Source organism: Phodopus roborovskii, unplaced genomic scaffold (genome assembly GCF_943737965.1).
Source record: "Phodopus roborovskii unplaced genomic scaffold, PHOROB, whole genome shotgun sequence".
Taxonomy (NCBI): Eukaryota; Metazoa; Chordata; class Mammalia; order Rodentia; family Cricetidae; genus Phodopus; species Phodopus roborovskii.
Window position 1 is genome coordinate 5,125,571 of NW_026126689.1, and position 19,145 is coordinate 5,144,715.

The following is a 19,145-nucleotide window of genomic DNA, read 5'->3' on the forward strand; positions in this document are numbered from 1 at the left end:
AAATAAACATTAACATACTATCACTCCTTCTATACTTACAACATGGCAATTCTTCTGTAATATTACCTGGACCTCAGGAACTCCCCATTTTTATGTAGGACATTATAATCTATCACAGTTAATAATTTTGATATCCACACACCAGTAGGTTGGCTCTTAACATCTTTCTGTGATGTCCCTATCAATTTCTGAGTGATTTTTTTATCTGACACTTACTCATTGAGTCCTGGTAGATTTTTGTTTGTGTTTCTAAGAGAGTAGTAATTACAGCCCAGAGGCTGAGTGCCCGCCCGGTATGCTGTGAGGTGTAATTGCTTCTATGCCCTTTCATTGGCACAACTAGCCAACATATTTCTAAATCAAATTATTCTCTACAAATCTACAAATAAGAGAATGTTACACAGCTCAATAGAAAAATGTAGAATCCTAAGATGCAGGAAACTACAGAAAATCTATACAATCCTAACTATTCTTAAGCCCGCACCAAAGCTAAGATTCCGAGATAACTGAATGACAAAGACCAGCGGCTCTGGCAGGTCCTATGAAGTAGTTCACTTGTGGCTAAGCACGGATAAAGGTACAGCCACCATTCAAACAGGTACAGAACACTCATCCCAAGTACTTTATGTGTCTTTTTTTTTTTTTTTTTTTTTTTTTTTTTAAAGCAGGGATTCATGTGGTACAGGTTAGCTCTAGTTGCTGGGTAGTGGAGGATGACCTTGAACCCTTCACCCTTGTGCTAATACAGAGGGTTAGCCTATAGGTATACAGCAAAAAGTCTGGCCTCGGGGGCCCTTCTATTGCTCAAAACAACCACAGATGGATTTCTTGCAGTAAGTGAGGAATTAAAACTATTTATCATTATATTAGGGAGTGATACAGAGGAATTTTTGTATGTAATAAAGAGGCCAACAGGTAATTCAAAGCTAATGTGTGAAAAGATGACTCCATACAGTTAACACCACCAAAGTGCAGACTTAGACCGGCCACGCTGTAAATTATATATCATGACTTTTTTTTTTTTTTAAAATCACAATTACCTTTTTCGGTGAGGTCCTAAGGGTTAAACCCCATACAGGTAAACACACATTCTATCATTTATCTACACCTTCAGCACCAACTACAATGGTATTTAAAGTGGGATCACATACACATAATTAGTGGTAAAAGAATCATGCATAATAGTGCTTTTCTGGAGATAGGAAGAGAAAAAGAATGCTCTGTTCATCATAATCTCATGTGAGCTGTTTAAACTTGATTCTCTTTGATGTGTGCTTATTACTTTGATAACTTTTCCGAAATATGAAGGAAAGATTTTTTACCTTGATCTGCAAGACGTCAAGTGGAACCGTCTCTCCTTTCACGATGGCAAGCGTGGCGTCTGTGATATGTCTAAACAGGGAAAAAATGCAGAGAAAGCTGTGTGCAAGGTAAACGCCACCTCCTTGAGTGCACAGCACGCCCACGTGTACATACACATCCACGCTCACACTCAAAGCAGTCAGGGAAAGCTGGTCGTGTGCAGAGTTACCAATTCAGAACAGTGCAATGCTCTGAGAGACTCCCAGAGAAAGATTTGGAGCTTACGTAAGAGTGATCATCTGTTGACATTTACTGAATCACTCCATTGTGCCTATTATTGGAAAATGTGGTCTTTGATTGGGGTGGGGGGATTCTAAAAAAACCAAAGAACAGAGACAAGGACAGCTTCTTGGCAGCAGCAATTTCTCGGGTGGGCTGTTTGCTAGAGACAAGCAGAGGCTTGCGGCTCCTGACTCCTGACTCAGCATAAGCAGCAAAAAACCACATGGCTCTTTAAGAGGCCCTGCTACCAAACAGTTGAATGGTGTGTACGAGCAGCTGCTGGCAGCAAGAGTTTACATTATTATCCTTCTGAGGCCTCTGATGGAGTTGAAGGCAGAAAATTATCATCATGGTTTTCCTTAGCTGTGATAAAACGATAAGTTACATAAAAGACTTTAGACTCATAAAGATAGGATAGAATACTTTCTCTGAATTTTGCCAAATGTTAATGGACTAAATATTGTAACTGTAGTTCTTACTTGATAACTGTTTCATTATTTATAATTCCACTCTGTTAAAGTTAAAACTCTCCTTTTTACTTAGACAGAAAAGAGGAGATGATGGAGGAGGTTCTTCTGTGTATATGTTTCTCTTATTGGTTGATGAATAAAATACTGTTTGACCAATAGCCAGCAGAGGCAGGAAGAAAGGCAGGGCTAGGAGATAAGAATGATGGGGTCCCCCAAATCAACAGAAAGCAGTCTACAGCTATGCCCACACTTCAAACAAACAAACAAACAAACAAAAGGTTATTGGTTATGGGAGTTGGTTACAAGTTGTTATTGATAATAGTCACCAAAAAAAAAAAAAAAAAAAAAAAAAAAAGCTGAACAAAGGAGAACAGATTCAAGGATATCTTTCTGGAAAGAAAAAGGGGGTACAGAAATAGGATTAAAGGTAGATCACTGAATCTACCTTTAAACCAAAAAAGCAACTACTAGTCTTAAATATTTTACAGGTATAGATTTTGGTATACTGATACAAATTTAAAGTTAATTTTGTTATAACATATGTATATTTCTACTCATTTCAGGTACTGTGTTTATACAGCTCATTTAAAAATATACAATTAAAAGTAAAGGTCAATAGTCATCTATAGTAGTCAAACTTAGTCATGTGAGTTGGATTTTCAAGTCATAACAAATATATTTAAATAGATGGTCTTCAAACTCCTCAGAGACTTACAGAAAATTAATAGGATTACCATGTAATTATAATTAATGGTGAGAGATAGTCACCACAGAAGTGCATGCTGATGTCAACAAAACTCAGGAGAAACTAGAATACATCTCTAATGCTTGCTTAATCAAGTAAAGTTATTGCAATTTCAAAGGACTATACTTATTTTCAAACACTGTGTGTGTGTGTTAGGTCAGGTTCGTAGTAATATTTAAAGGCAAGTCCAGAGATTCCCTATATAACCCTTCCCCTCCTCCTACAAACACAGCTGTTTCATTATCTTATCCTCTCCACCCCCAAAACTGGCTGGCTCATCTGTCACACTGAAGACTTACATTGATTTATTACTGTCGCTCCTCATAACCCAGTTTTGATCACCGTTTCAGTCTGAATGGGCTGAGATAAACGTCAATTACATGTACCCACTACAGTGGTTTATACAAAGTAGTTTCACCACCACACAAACCTCTGTACCACTCCAAGCCCTAACAACTCTCCCCTTACTGTCACAATTGTACCTAGTCCAGATCTCCAACAGTTGGAGCCACATCGTGCAGCCTTTCCAGACTGTTTCCCTTTACTTGTAATATGCATCCAAGTTTCTTTTTTCTGTGGCTTCGGCTCTTTTTACCGTGGAGTGAGATTCCACTGTTTGCACGCGCCAGTTTGTTAACCCACTTGTCAGTTATCACTTCTTGCATGAGCTGTGCCAAAGCATCTTTGGATGAGTTGTTGCAAGGTTACCAACTTATGGGCCTGGAGTCGCCTGTTTCCTTCATAACCTTCTTCATGTCCATAGGCTCTCCAGTGGCATCTTCTCCTTCGTCACTAAAATTAACCATTTGCATTCTTTCTAGTTTTTATTTTTCCTGGCTAGAGATTTGCTGACCTATTTCTAAGAACCAACGTTTCCACTGACTTCTGTTTTCAGTTTCATTGAGTTGTTATTATTCCTTTTCCCTTGTTTACCCTGGATTTAAATGCTTCTTGCCTTGCGCTACAGTGGCTCTGGCTTGTTTCCCCTCCCTCCTGACTTCAGAGGCATGGCTGGCTGCAGACTCACACAGTGTGCCCTCCTGTTCTAATGCGTACACCAAGCGCTTTAAGTCTCTTTTTACTGCCACTACCAGGTGGAAGTCGCTTTTACTTAGTTCAAAGTATTTTAAAATTCCTCGACTTCTTCCCTCGACATATGTGTTATTTAGAAGTATACTGTATAATCTGCACAGACCTGAGACTGTTCACTTTCCACTTTAATCTTCAACTCTTTTCGACCCCATTATTAGTTAAGGAAGGCCTGAAGAGTAGGTTGGAGTTAGGTTACTTCCCTCCTCCCATGGGGAAGGCCAGAGCCAGCTAGAGTCCAGCAATCCCTGTTGAGATCCAGTACTACCCCAGAAGCTTGGGTTCTGAATAAATAGTTTCTCCTGGTGCAGACCTTGCAAGGGAAAGACTGCATCAGAGTATTAAAAATCCTTCCTTTCCCCTTTTCTAGTGCTTAGCGTGGGATCTTCACAAATGCCTGGAGGCACGTCTCACACGTCTTATAGGAAACCCGTAAGGCTGGGAGCCAAAGGGCTGACCACACACAGCCGCACGGTTTCCTGCGTCAGCACTCACGGCCACAGCAGCTTCCATCCACGCGTCCCTGCCTCGGTAAGTCACGACCCTGTTCCCACCGTCTCTTCAGCCACAGGGCAGCTGCTTGGCTGCTGCCCTCCCCTGCTGTTCCGGTCCTACAAGAGTGTGTGGTGTGGTTTCCACCTTGGTGCTGGGCAGGCACTCGGCCCGCCAGCTTTCCGTTTACCCTTCCACTTAGAATCAGGGTTACTAAGTCGGAACCCACACACAGTACAGCCTGTCCTCGTAGACATGCCTTTCCATGCTTTGTCAAATGTATTCATGTAACCAACACATCACCAAAATACCCGTTCCCAGCATCTCTCCAAGCCCCTCCTCAATCTGCAGCCCACTCCCAACACCATCACCGGTTCCCGGCAATTAGCGTGTCCAGTTTAATATTTTGTACAACTGTCATATAACAGAAGAAAAAGCACGGGGTTGAGGATATTCACGCTACTCAGTATATCAACATGGTGGATGGTTTCTTTCTATGGTTAAATAGCACTCTGTTGTATGGATGCACCATGATTTGTACAGCCGCCGAATCATGAGTTGGCTGACACTAGCATTATGCCTGCTTTGTAGCAACTAGCAACAGAGTCTACAAATAAGGTTTAGGTTGCTGTATGGATCTGTGTTTCTGCATTTCTCTTATAAATGTGTCGTAAATGCCTAAAAGTATGACACATTTATGTTGAATTTGATAAGAAACAGCCACATTAGTTCCTATCAAGGCTGCTTGATAGGCATGCTTATGTTGTCTTAGAATGCTTTTCTTCCTTTTAAGTAATGTAAGCCATAGTGAGTTGGAGAGATGGTTTAGTAGTTAAAAGTACTTGCTGCTCTTGCAAAGAGCCGTGGTTCGATCCCTGGCGTTCACATGAGTGTACAGCCGCCAGTGACTTCCCCTGGCCTCCTTGGCACCCGGATTCTATGTGCAGGCAAAACACCAGTATTTATCATCTATGAACCCCTTGTTCTCCTTTCAATGTAAATGCTGCCTGGGCAGTGGACAGCAAAGTCTCTCAAATGAGATTCCTTCTACTTGAAGGAAGCAAGAAGTCTGCCCCTAAGTCTAGGCCCGTTTGTTCCGAGTGTGTATGGGCTATGTACGAAGGAAGTACCACAGATGTGTGCATTGTACCCACGTAATCTGAAGAGCACCTGGCACACGGGGAGAGACTCAGAAAGAAGTGCCTTTGAGAGACTGACCTAAAAAACATCCCAAACTATTGCAATTCAAAAAGGCTTTTTGCATTAAATTGCTTCGCCAAATTGCTTGGCAGAAGACAACTAAAATGCAAACTCAAATTTATCATTCTCTAACAACAGCTCCAAGTTCTAACAGAGAAGCACTGTAGCCTGGCACTTAGGATTATTTACCTGCAACAGTCCACATTCCAAGAAAAAAGATGTTTTTCCTCTTTAATAATTATGCGACAAGAGATCTTGACAGCAGGGCAAAGGCAAAGCTTGCTCTTATTAAACAGCCCCAGGCAGCAGCCATGTTAAAAAGTCTGAAAAATTCTGAGCCCAGGGCAGTTACTGATTACCTAAGGGCCCTGGAGCATGCTTATACATTAGACTTTATTAATCTTTAAATTATAAATAGCAGCAGCAACAATAGTAGTTTAAGAATGTGGAAAAAAGCTGCTCCTGAAAAGCAGAATGCTACCTCAGATCCTGGGGGTGTCCACATGGGAGAGTAAATTAGCTTTTGGACAGCCAATGTTTTCTGCAAGGAAAATAGCCCATCTCTGACCACTGACATGCTATTGGAAATGCTGGCTACGGCAGTTCAATAATCCTGATACAAAGAAGGCATGCTCACTAAAGCAGTCAAGTCTTAAACTGGACAGGGTTTACATCAGATCACCAAAAATGCCTGAGTCATTCATTCGTCATTATCTACCGCCCCTCAAAGACTCTAACCTGTGAACAGAAAGTATGACCCATTAAAAGGCTTCCCCTGTTTGCTAGGAGAGTGGCTGCAGGGTCCTGTAATGGTGTGACATGAGAAATATTAGAATGAGGGTCTGATAAATATTTATATGCATACCGGGGCATTCCTACGCGCAGCTAGGCTTTTATGAGCATCACAGAATTATTAAAAGATATATTTGTTGGCCCTCAAATTTTTAACAGGGAAAGTCAATCTATAATATAAGAACCCGTATTAGAAAAAACTGTAAAGCAGGAAAAAAAAAATATTTAAACCAAGTAAAAGTCACTTGAGTATCATTACTATTGACTTAGAAGGTTGTAACAAGGAAAACATTCTGAGAAATTTTAACTAATTCAGCAAATATTTACTTCCTGACATCTCCTGTCACAAACCTTACATTGCATGTGGTGTAAACCATTTGCTCAAGACTGTGTTATTAACTGCTGTGAAAGCCAGGCCTCACCTTTCGAAGGATTTGGGCTTTGTTCCCTAAAGCTTTCAAGAAAAAAGAACTATTGTAACAATAATCTGCCTGACTCCCAAAGACACTGTTAGACTCTCGGCAGTTTAGATGTCAGGACTTGGCCCTTCTCTATCTGCTATGTCTGTAATACCTAGCAATCCAGGCAGTCACGGAAGGGTGGGACTGCACTGAGTTCTTCTACTGGCTTACAGCTGCAAGGTAAGGAGGCCAATGGAGGCCAGCGGTTCAGTTACCACAAGAGACTTGCCATTTGACATCCTGTGTACCTAAAGGAGGCCATCAGTGCAAATCTGCCCGCAGCTTACACCGTAAAAGCAGAAAAACTGGCAGGTCAGAGATGCCATCTCCAATCAGCTCCAATGACAGACAGAGAGTGCTTGCCTCCACCCTGACGTTAGGACTTACTATTTAGATTAGGAAGGCACCACAGCTCAACTGGGAAACACCCCAATTCTCTGAAAGACTGGATGCTCTCTCTTAATCTCTCTCAATAACTTCAAGTTTCTTTCAAGTTACCAAAATGTGCACACCATGCATGTGGTTTTCAGTCGCAGGCGCTAGTCCCCCACAAACGTTAGCATCCCATATTGACAACCTACTGGACTTTGTTTCCACTTTCGGCAAAGAGTGTGTGACTCAAACTACTGGTCTGTCCCAGCGGGATGAATCCAATTGGAATCTTACTGAAGGTGGCCTGGTAGAACAAAAAGAAGAAAGGTGCACTGTTACAGTCAGAGAGTTAGGGTTAACAGAGGCACATGCGTCTCTATGACAAAGCTACTGGCCCGTGTCTTCCTTCTCAACTCCAATCCCCATCCCTAGGCGAATACTCCAGGTGAGGGAGTTTCTAAAACAAACAGCCCATGAAAACACGGAGACGTGGAATTTAGAAGATGGATTTGGGTACTCAGTGGCTGCAATTGTTTGTATGAGTCTGGGTTAAGATGACACCAGTGTGAGAGCCATTCGAAGCTCAGATAGGAAATAGGCAGATAAAATTCAACTAGAATATCTACAGTCTCTACAATGACCAACGACAGGTGACAGTGTTTTATATGCTGCATCAAATACAAACAAAGCAGAGAGAGTAAGTCAAATAGCTGTCAGTTAATGACAAACTAGGTGATTTAAATGCTACACATACAATAGTTATTTGAAGATTCTTAGAGACTATTTTGAATACAACCTCCTGTTTTTACTTAAATATTTTCAACTATGGCAGGAAAACGAATGAGATGTTACAAAACCCCATAAGCCCACAACCCAGAACATTTACCATTTTGCCTTTGATGTTTTAAGAAATAAATTGATCTCAAAACTAAAGTAAATAAATAGGCAGAGACAGATAAAGGCCTTTGAGATTCTGGTCTCCTGCCTCCTCTTTGAGGAGATCATTATGCTAGGTTGGTATGACTCTTTCCCAACTACATTAATTTTTTTCTTACTACATACTTATATACTAAATAACACACAGTGATCGTATTGTTTTCCTGCATTCTAAAACCGTAGAAATATCTCACCCCTTCTTTAGAAACTTACTTCGTATTTAATTTCTAAGCTCTAAAGAGGTAGACATTTACATGTCTAGATCATTCACGTGTACACAGGCACAGCTAGCTGTCTGTGCACAGGTGTGAGGAGGGGCGGCGTTAAGGGTGCACAAAGGGGCCCGGGGTGACTTCCCATCTGTGCCCTAGGCACTGCCCACATTGTTCTTAGACAAGGTCTTACACATGGCCAGCCGGCACTCGGATTAGCAGCTGCACCACCCACTACACCTAGCTGATTTTATATGGGTCTTGGGCTCAAACACAGGTCCTTGTGCTCACCCTTAACTAAGTAAGCCTAGTCCATTCACTTCAGTGCTATCTAGTTCCTCATATATGAACAGATCACTATTAATTTGGGAAAGAATTCCTAGAAGAAAAGATTCTACAGGAAACTGCTGTATAGCACAAACTGTTGTTTAAAGGTCCTGGGTTCTCTAGATTACCAACAGAGGAAGTCAGTCCACCGCGGCTCCATACGAGTGACCTGTGACGAGGAACCAGTACTGCATCATCTGTTCAAACATCTAATCCTGGCACAACTGCACTGAACTGAAACTATAACTCAAGAGTTGAGCACGGTGCTCTGTGCCTGGAATCCCAGCGACTCCAGAGACCAAGGCAGGAGAGTCACAAGTTCAAGGCCAGACTGGGCAATTTGTCAGAACCATGTATCAAAAGAAAAACTAAATAAGGAAAGGGCTGGAGATATAGCTCAGTGATATAGGACTCACCCAGCATGCCCAAAGCCCTGGGTTCAATCCTCAGTACAGCATATATATATATATATGTATATATGTGTATATATATATATGTATATATATATATCTACATATATGTATATCTACATATACACACATACATATAAATAGGCATTATGCATCATGAGGAGCAAAAGACAAAAGAATGATTAAGTCAAACTTTAAATTTTGTTACAGACTCACCTCATCTGTTCTTCGAAGTAATCCAGTAACAACCTATGAATATAACAAAATTATTATAAACAACATGCATTTTCTTTATCATAACAAAATTAGATTCAAATTTCATGTACTACAGCCTTACTTGTTTTCTTCTAGAAACTATGTTAAATGATGTACTAGAACCTAAAAACACATAATTTTCTCAACTATGATCGGGGCTAAATTGGATTTTACTCTTAACCTAGAAGTAATAATAAAAACTAAGACAGATTATAAAAATTCCACACAGCGTTAGTAGAACTATGTTTGAAGGTCCACAAAACATAACTTTACTAATGCTTACATGTTGTAGATTCTATAGGAATGTGAGCTCTTTGCAATTGTACCCTTTGAGGTGCGCAGAGGAAAATGCCATACTGTATTCAGAAATCTGTACTCAAGTGTTTCTTCTTGAGGGCAGTGAGGACAAAGGGGCTAAGCAGCCAGCATTACTCACTTGTTTACTGTATTCATTTTTGGGGCAGGGTCTCATTAGGTGCCGAGCAACCCTCCTGCCTCAGCCTGCTCGGCGTGCCTAACTAACCCTTTCTCTAGCCAATGCCTACTTTCATGACTACAGATACAGCAAATGTACAATTTACTGTCTTTCTTTAAAAACATTTTGTCATCCCCTGTCTTGTCCTACCTGGCTGGGTTTCAGTATTAAGCAGGCAATCAGAACTCTCCACATCTCATTAACAGGCTATAAAAACAATTACAAGATCATTGGCAGGAACTTTTTAAAAACAAGCTCACTAAGGCGCATATAAATGCCAAGACAGACATAGGAAGGTTTCTGCTGTTCATCTCTGGTCCCTCACACTGAGGAAGCCACCAAAGAGAGGTCAAAGGTAATGCACAGGTGTAAAACTGATGAGCCTACATTACAATCGCCATCGAGACTGGTGCTTAGATTGGTGCTCACGGAGCTGTACACTTACAGGGTTTCACAACATGGGATGACGCGGGTCGGTCAGCCGTCTCATCTCCCAAGTATCTTCCCCGCGCTGAGCCCCGCCCTGAGCCCCGCCCTGAGCCCCGCCCTTCTCACCCTCCTCTTATCCCGGTTTCAGACAGTCTCTCGCCTTTCACCTTTTTACACCCTCCTTGTGCTTGGCCCACAAGTCAAGCAGCTGAACTGTAAACTATAGTCATCTCATGGTTTCTTTTCCTTAGTAGTGATCACTGTGCTCCCTCCAAGTCTTGTCATGACTGGACAATTCTATTTTTGTTTTTTCACGCTAAATAATCTATTACTCGAGTGTGCAATTCTACTGACCTATTAAAGGAAACCTTCCTTCCTTCCAAGTTTTGTCAGTTGTAAATAAAGACACTGTAAACGTCCATGTACAGATTCCTTTTGTATGCACAATAGCTGTGAACTCCTCGGATAGCTTCCAATGAGCACAGTCACGGACTACATGTAAGAGCGTGTATGTTCAGTTTTCTGTGAAACCATTCATTTTCCATTTTGCTTATCCTGGACTTGGTTACTTTATAGGAAGAGTGACTAAATGGTTCTGCATCCCCACCATCGATGAATGGCAACTGCCCACCCTCATCAGCATTTGGTACTGCTGTGTTCTGGATCATAGCCATTCTCACAGGTGTAGAGTCTCACTAAGGGTCAATGACGTTAACATCAAAGAGAACAAAGATGAGGTGTATGCGCAGCACACATGAGCTTGTCCTCTAAAACAGCAACGGAAAAGGAGACTCACACATCGGAGCAAGCAGCGCCTCTTCTACAGATGCAGTTTTAAGAGTTAACGCTACACAATGAGAATGATGTGAATGGGCAGAGAGGCGTTTTCTTGAGAGAATCTGTCATTTGATGAGAACGTATCTGTATAACAGGATACACAACATAACAAGCCCAGCCCATCCGTACCCATTCTGCCTCCTGTCTTATTCAGTATTTGAGATTTGAGGTCTAATCTTGCTTTGTAGCCCAAGATTAACTAGAACTCAAGATCTCCACTACATCCTAAGTGCTCAAATTATAGAGCCTTGCTTCTTTTATTTAATTTTATTAAACAATTTTGATTATATGTAAGTCCTTCTTTTTGCTTACCAAAAACAAGGTAAGAAAAGCTTAGGGCTATATTAACTTGAAAGCAACAGCCCTAAAACCACAACAATCATAAACAATTTCCTTAACTATTGTTGCCATTGTCCTAGAACCTAATGTCCATTTTTCTCCCCTTAAAAATGTTCCTGTTCCGGACAGGGGGGTTGGGGGTGGGGGGTAGGGTGGGGGTGAAGGGTAGGGGGTGGGGGGTAGGGTGGGGGAGGCAGCCTACCTCCTGCAGTGTCCCATCTCCTCCAGCAACGATGATCACATCTGTGCTTTCTATCAGTTCCAGGAGCTTCTTGGCTTGTCCCTCGTAATCTGTCTGAAATATAAAAGGCGGCTTTGGTAAGTCTGTCACTGGAGGACCACGGTTCAAAGGATAAAAAGGGGAGATACGTTCTTTAAAGTTTTACATTGGTTCTATTGATTTTACACAGGTGACAGACAAAAATTCTATGAAAGCAGCTAGGTAAGGAATTTTATAGCTGGAAAGGCTTCAGAAACTGTCCACTCAGCTCCTTGTTTTAAAAATAAAGTTCAAGGCCAATAATTTGCTTAGTCCAGTGTGGCTGCTATGGCACTGACCACACGCTGCCTTTCACCTGAAGGCAGGAAGTCCAGTGCATATGCAGATAGGAAAGTCTGTGATGAGACGAGCGGACTTCAGAGCCAAGGGGACCTACAGTAAATCTCAGCTCTGCGAGTGGCCTTAAACTCATTGGATCTTAATTTCCTGATCAACGAATTTCCATGTATCAAGGGAGGGCTAATCAAAGCTTCCTGTACTACTGCTACACAGCAGAATTTAAGACAGCGAGAAAATTGTTTACAACTGGTACTGTGTTAAGTGGATAGAGATTATTATTGTTTTGCTATGATGCTACATAAAAAAATGAAGATGTGTTTTGAAATATAAAAGAGCATTCCACCTTCCCATTTTTACTAAGAATATTCATCTCAGATATATGCGTGCACTTAAATGTACATTTCAGCCACCACCAAGGTGTGCATTGATATGTACAGCCCTGAAGAAAAATGGTAAAAGCTTAAAGGGCAGAAAGCAAATGAAACAGAAATACTACCTTCAGTTCAAAACACACTAAACAGTCTAGTAGGCAAAAACCAATTAATTAATTATCAGATGGCTAAAACACCTGTAGTATAATTTGAACTATCTGGTCTTTGTGCTCTGTTCCTAGCAAAGAGCTTCGAGGATCCATGGAAATTATGTTGTTACCTCCAGCATACCCTCCAGCATACCAGAGTATGTGGTACAGAGGTAACTTTGGGAGGACCCCGGATGGTTTGGGGATGGGAACTGGGCAGCAGAGATGCCAACAGAGGACTTAAGGGTTAGAACCTTGTTTGTTCCATACCCTGACTTCCGGGGGGGGGGGGGGAGAGGAGCCTAAAAACGAGTTCATCCATCAGGAGTCAATGACTTCATCTGTGGTGGCACTATTAGGAGATGTGGGAGGAGGTGTTGTCACTGTGGCTTTGAGGGCTTCTTCCCAAGTCTCACTCGGTGTGACAGTCAGTTGACTTGTTACTGCCTCTGAGTCAAGATGTAGGACTCAGCTGCAGCACCGCATCTGCCTGCGAGCTGCCATGATTCCCTTCCCGATGATAATGGACTGAACCTCCGAAACTGGGAGCCAGCCACCCTCAACTGTTTGCTTTAGGAGAGTTGCCATGGTCATGGTGTCTCTTCACAGCAAAAGTAAACCCTAACTAATACATCATCCATAAGTTATATATATATATATATATATATATATATTTACATATATATATATTTATATACCTATATGCATATTTATGTAGAGAAATTGTGTGCCAACCCAGTAAAATCTTAACAGTCTGGGTGAAGTAGGTAACTACATATGTATTGTTTTTGTAACTTTTTTTGCAAATTTGAAACTGTTTCTAAGTAAAATTTAAAAGATAAGAAATTAAACTTTCAAAGATTAATAGTTTCAATTAAACTACAAGAAGAGAATATTAATATTTCTACTAAGATTTAAATCTAATACCTATTTTTTGAGTATGTAACATAAATAATATACTAATTTTTATATATAATTTCAGAATATCTTAAATTATAAAAATTACAAAATGCAAGAGGCCATAGGCCTTTGGTATTAAGGACTGGTTAAATTTGCTGAAGATATCATTATAGTTACACAGGAAAATGCCCTTCCTTATTAAAATATATATCCAAGTATCTAGAAGTGAAATTTGATACTGTTTTATTTATGTCAGAGAACTCAGCTACCATGTGAGGATGCTTGGATGGGCCACCAGCCGTCACATCAACCTGACGTGTAAGCAAGGCAGTTGGGCAGGAGAGAGGGCTCAGTCACTAGAGGCTGACGTTCACATCCAAAATGTAGCAGCACTCACAACAAGCATTTATGGACCAACATCATCTCAAGATATAAAACTTGAAAAAACAGATAAAATTATCTATAGGAATGGGAAAATGCAGTCATGCTAGCAGATCTGCAACTCCGATGGCGGGATAGTTTAGAGTAGCCATTATCAATCAGGGAGGGAAAGAGAAGATTGGTTTGTAGGACATAAACAAACAGTTTCCACTAGTTGATAACGAGTCACTTTTTGGCACATACACAACACTTTTTTTTTTTTTTTTTAAATAAAAACAGACTATTAAAACCCAAAATCATCACACAGAATTTTTCTTGATGATGTAGTTAATTCAGAAATCATTAACAAAATGATACCCAGAAAAACTTTAGATCTAGAAATTAAATAACCCACAGGTCTAGCAAAAATCATGATAGAAATGAGAAAGCCGTCAGCAGTGGTAAGGAGAGAAGCGGTCAGAAGTGATGGGCGCAGGCGAAGCAACAGCTCTAACAGGGTTAAATAATACGGTCGGAGGGAAAGTAAACCAATGGGAAGTCAGAGCAGAGAACAGCAAAAAGTGAGGCGAAGGAAATCGTTTTCAAAGAAAGACCAGACAGCCTGGGCAGTGAGAAGACTGCGGGGCGGGGCGGGGCGGGGCGGGGCGGGGCGGGGCGGGCGGGGCGGGGCACACAACAGTACAATAAGGAGGCACAGCTAAGGTGTAGGGTAAAATGTGACGTTACAAAAGCTACACAGTTAAAAGATAACAAGACGACATTATCAACAACTTGATGCCAATTAATTTGAAAACCAAATAAGAGGAACAAATTCCTTGAAGAATTTACATTGCCAAAGAGAAACAGAATTTATGTATTGTAGTACTATTTTAAAAGCCTAATAATGCAGGGTCTCCCTTTAGCAAAGCTCCAGGCCCAGAGTGTTATCCAAGGGTTTCATCAAATAATAAGGAACTATTATTTGATCTTACACGATCACCCTCAGGGCTCTCAGACTTGGACTGCGGCACGTTATAGATGCTCACGAAAATGATTCTCCTTTATCCTAGCCCCAAAGGCAAGCAATTGCAAGATCAAGCCTGACAAGTTAGAAAAGAGAATTCAAAACTGCATGGCAAATTGTACTACATGACCTTCTCTAATCTCTATGAGATACTCAAAGTGTAATTTAGAAACAGATGAACATCAGTCATTCTAGGATGGAGAAGGGAGGGGTTTAGGAGCTGCCACTACTAATTAAGGAGTTAGTGACAACCGGTGGCTTCTCAGGAAGGGAAGATAAGTTTTCATTAGGGGTTAGTAGTCCCTGGTAGGTCCACTACTCCAGTCACAAAGTTAGGAGGGGCTGAGGAGTTGGGGGTACAGTTGGGGGGCAGATCTAAGATGAGTTGGGGGAGGAGTGGGGAATGACAATTATCAAAATACATAATTTGAATGCAATTCTCAAAGAATCAGTAAGATATCATTAAAAACAGTATTTTAGCAACGGAGGGTATAAGGGAGGGTGGAGACGGAGGGGATAGAAGGGGAGACGGTGCAATTATAATTATATTATAATTTCAAAAGGAATAAACACAGGACTAAAACACTGGAGAGGCAGGAGCTGAAGGCAGGGCTCTGCGGTTAAGTGACTTACTGCTCCTCCAGCGAGCGAGTCTGGTTTTCAGTCCCAGCACCCACATGGTGGCTCACAATAGTCTGTAGCTCCAGTTGCAGGGAACATGATACTCTCTCCTGGCTTCTGTGGGTACTAGGCATGTATGCAGGGCTTGTACATACACACAGTTTCCTTTAATTAATTAAAAATAAATAAAGCAGAAGACTAGTTTTGACTATTCATACTTCATACACGCACACATGAAGTTCAACAAGACAGAAACCTGAGACACTGTCTAAAATGAACAATTCTTCTAACTTTGTCTTTTTTCTTCTTACCTAAAATCTCAGAAACTCTAATGATTTCCTTTTTAAAATTCCTAGTCACAATTCTTTACGAGGAAGAAAATGTTCACATGCTAGCCGAATTACCAAGAAATTAAACCACTCAAACTAGAGGGCTTTGTATTGTGGGGGATGCACTCCGACAACTAAGAGATAATGGAAAGTCTCAGGGTCTCCATGCACCCGTGCGAGCCCATGTTCCATACACCCATGTGGGCCCATGTGTGCTCCACGTACCCATGTGAGCCCGTGATCCTCGCACCCATGAGAGCGCATGCTGAAATGAAAAGCAGACAATGTGGAAGAGAAAACAAAACCTCTTTGAGTAATTAATAGAACAAGACACAACACTGATCTTCTTCTTGTCTTAATGGAAACTGAGCTCTGTTTTGAAGGTAAGAGCAAAGGATATATTAGAAGTGGCGGTCTCACCGGGTGGTGGTGGCGCACGCCTTTAGTCCCAGCACTCGGGAGACAGAGGCTGGGGGATGGATCTCTGTGAGTTCGAGTCCAGCCTGGTCTACAGAGCCAGTTCCAGGCCAGCCTCCAAAGCCACAGAGAAACCCTGTCTCAAAAACAAACAAACAAGGTAAAAAGGTGGCCTTGTTCACATAAAGACTCAGGAGTCATTCTCACCTTGACAACAGTCACATCCATGCCAGACAGGTGTAAAATTGGGGCAGCATTTTTTTCAAATAGAGTTCTGGCTTTACTGTAGACAAAAAGGGGGAAAACACACACAATTATTTTAAGACATTCTCAAGCTGGGAATAAAAAATATAACCAGGTACCCTAGAGAACACAGACTTTACTTGTTCAAATATAGTGAGTTACCCTAGATAGAAAAAAGAATTTGTCCTTGTTTCATACAATCAGCTTGTATACATTTGGGATGCTACATCCTCTACACAACAGTCAAAACAACAAAGCTTGACCCACTCAGAATTCCCAATGCCAGGGCCAGCAGAGGTACAGATAGGACAGAAACAGGGCTTGTCTGCAGGACTCATTCACAGAGCACGCGCATTCTATTGCAATTTATTCATATTCTAACAAAGGGAGTAGAGGTATTTACTGTAACATTATTCATATGCCCCAGGGGAACAAAACAGATTCACTTATGATCTTCTGGGAAGAGAGACATTGTTATAAAAGTTTAAACACTAGGGGTCATCCCAAATCTTTAAAGTTGTAGAGAAAGAGCAAGTGTTTTCAGGACAGCTGAATTTACAGCAGGAAAGGAAGTCAAAGGTGTCTGTTAGGGCAGATGACTAGCAAGAATGGTTAACGAGGAGCTGGTCTACACCTCCCAGGTGCAGAAGCCCATCTCTGTCCCTCCAGCACTTTGTACATCTGTCCATCAACAGTGTTTTCACTGTTGCAAACCTGTTTAGGACTAGAGAAGAAGCTTACAAAAATAGATACCAGTTCTTAGTAATTGTTGAACCCTCCAACTTCTAGGATGGGGAATTTCAAAGGTACTTATTAGTAAGTATCTGACAGATTAGTATAAAAATGAATGAGGTAAATTCTGAGGAAAGGCGATCATGATTTGATATCTTACAATTAGGGAAATCATTAAGCAGCCTTTGGATGGGTTTGTGCCTGTCTCATGAACATCATTGCATTAGTGCACTCTAGTCCAATTCAGGTCACAACTAAAAAAACAGTCTCTCAGCACAAATGGCAGAGTTGATATCAAATAAATATCAAAATATGTAAACTAGCAGGCCTTTCTTTTACCCTGGTATTTTCAACTATCACGCACGCACACAAACAGTATTAAAACACCTAACACATTCTTAGTTCTTTTCCTAAAATAGTTTCTTTAAAAACCAATGAAGTATGCGCTTTACCTTTTTTAAATATACAAGAAATACAAAGGCAGCTATCGAGGAATACTTAAGAGCTGAACACAGAACAAATTCACCATCTTTACTGAAAGCTAGACCCACAGAATAGCACATGAAAGGAATATTACTTAACTTATCAGGAAATGCGATGGAAACTGAAAAGACCCCTCAAGATCCCACAAGAACCATCAAGGCTCTAACTGGGAACACAAGTTCAGTGTTTGCCACCTTCTCTGATGCTTGAGTAATTATCAGAATGAACATGAAAAGCTACTTGGGAACGGACTCCCCCTTCCCCCTCACCAGTCCTGCACCATAATAAAATGTGAAGCTAGGGACATTGTAAGGGATGCCTTTACTGCTGCAACGCTAAGAGCAGAACACTTGGGAGCGGATCAGATCTATCTCCTAAATGCAAAACGTTGACAAGGTCTCACTCTGTTACATCAATCACAACAAATCTGTAGCCTCCGGTGAGTTTCAGAAAAACGATTTGAACATTTGTTGTTTATTCATATCTTTATATGATGCCACAGGTTCAGAAAATCTCTAAAATAAAAGCAAAGACTTTTCTTCAGATTGAGAAATAAGTGTTGCCAGTAAGAAATACATTATTTATTACATAATTAAGGGTGCAATAGCACCAGGCCTGAATAAAAACTTTATGTACTTACAGCAATTTCTAGACTCAGGCACCACAGAAGATAATTACTCTTTAATGTATTATTTATTAACACTAAACGCATAGTTATCCTATTTCTTAAGAGTCTACTGAAGTTTTAAACCAGTCCTACATAATGAGATAGCTGTGCAATAAATTATACATTGTGTTTGCACATGGCCAGGAAGACAAAAAAGTGGCATTAAATAGTAAAAGCTTTAAAACTAAAGGTGCTGGAGAGCATCCGTGTCCTCCATGTGTGTAGGGATCGCCTTGATATAGGAAGCAGTGCACTCAGGAAAGGCTGTCTGGCAGCATCTTAATCCACCTTCACACGTATTGCACTTACAAACAAGAATCTGCTTTAACTTTAAATGTGTAAGTAGGAGCTGGAGTGAGGGTTCAGTGTCTAGGGCTGGCTGAAGAAGCTCAAGTGTAAAGACTTAGAGTTCTGACCCCTGGAACCCCATAAGTGCCTGGTGGGTGTGGTGGCCAGCCAGGGACAGAGGGCAGCGGATCCCCACGGCAAGCTAGTTGGGGGCAGCAGACATGGACAGGCTCTGGGTTTGATTGAGAGGCCTTGACTCAATGAAGACGCTGGAAGAGCAACTGAAAATGATCCCTGCCACAACCCCGGGCTTCCATAAGCATGTGTACACACGTGCCCACACATGTGCATACACACACCCCACGTATGTGTGAGAAAAGGTTTAAAAAACAAACTTGTAGTACATGCAGTTATATGTAAGATGGACCTAAATGTTCTATAAAATATTAAGTTTAGCCTGGCCGTTGGTGGCTCATGCCTTTAATCCCAGACTCGGAAGGTAGAGGCAGGCGGATCTCTCTTGAGTTCGAGGCCAGCCTGGTCTACAGAGCTAGTTCCAGGACAGGCTCCAAAGCCA

General features: G+C 41.3%; 1 protein-coding gene across 1 annotated transcript in view; it reads right to left on the bottom strand.

Annotated features, from left to right (window-relative positions):
- Nucleotides 1-19,145, bottom strand: part of Agk (acylglycerol kinase) — a 61,671-nt gene that overhangs the window by 17,012 nt on the left and 25,514 nt on the right. Inside the window, exons 4-8 of the mRNA XM_051174625.1 lie at nucleotides 16,363-16,438; nucleotides 11,628-11,720; nucleotides 9,307-9,339; nucleotides 7,415-7,509; nucleotides 1,323-1,392 (exon numbers count right to left, since the gene is read on the bottom strand). Coding sequence (XP_051030582.1) covers nucleotides 1,323-1,392; nucleotides 7,415-7,509; nucleotides 9,307-9,339; nucleotides 11,628-11,720; nucleotides 16,363-16,438 — 367 coding nt within the window. The remainder of the gene's footprint in view (nucleotides 1-1,322; nucleotides 1,393-7,414; nucleotides 7,510-9,306; nucleotides 9,340-11,627; nucleotides 11,721-16,362; nucleotides 16,439-19,145) is intronic.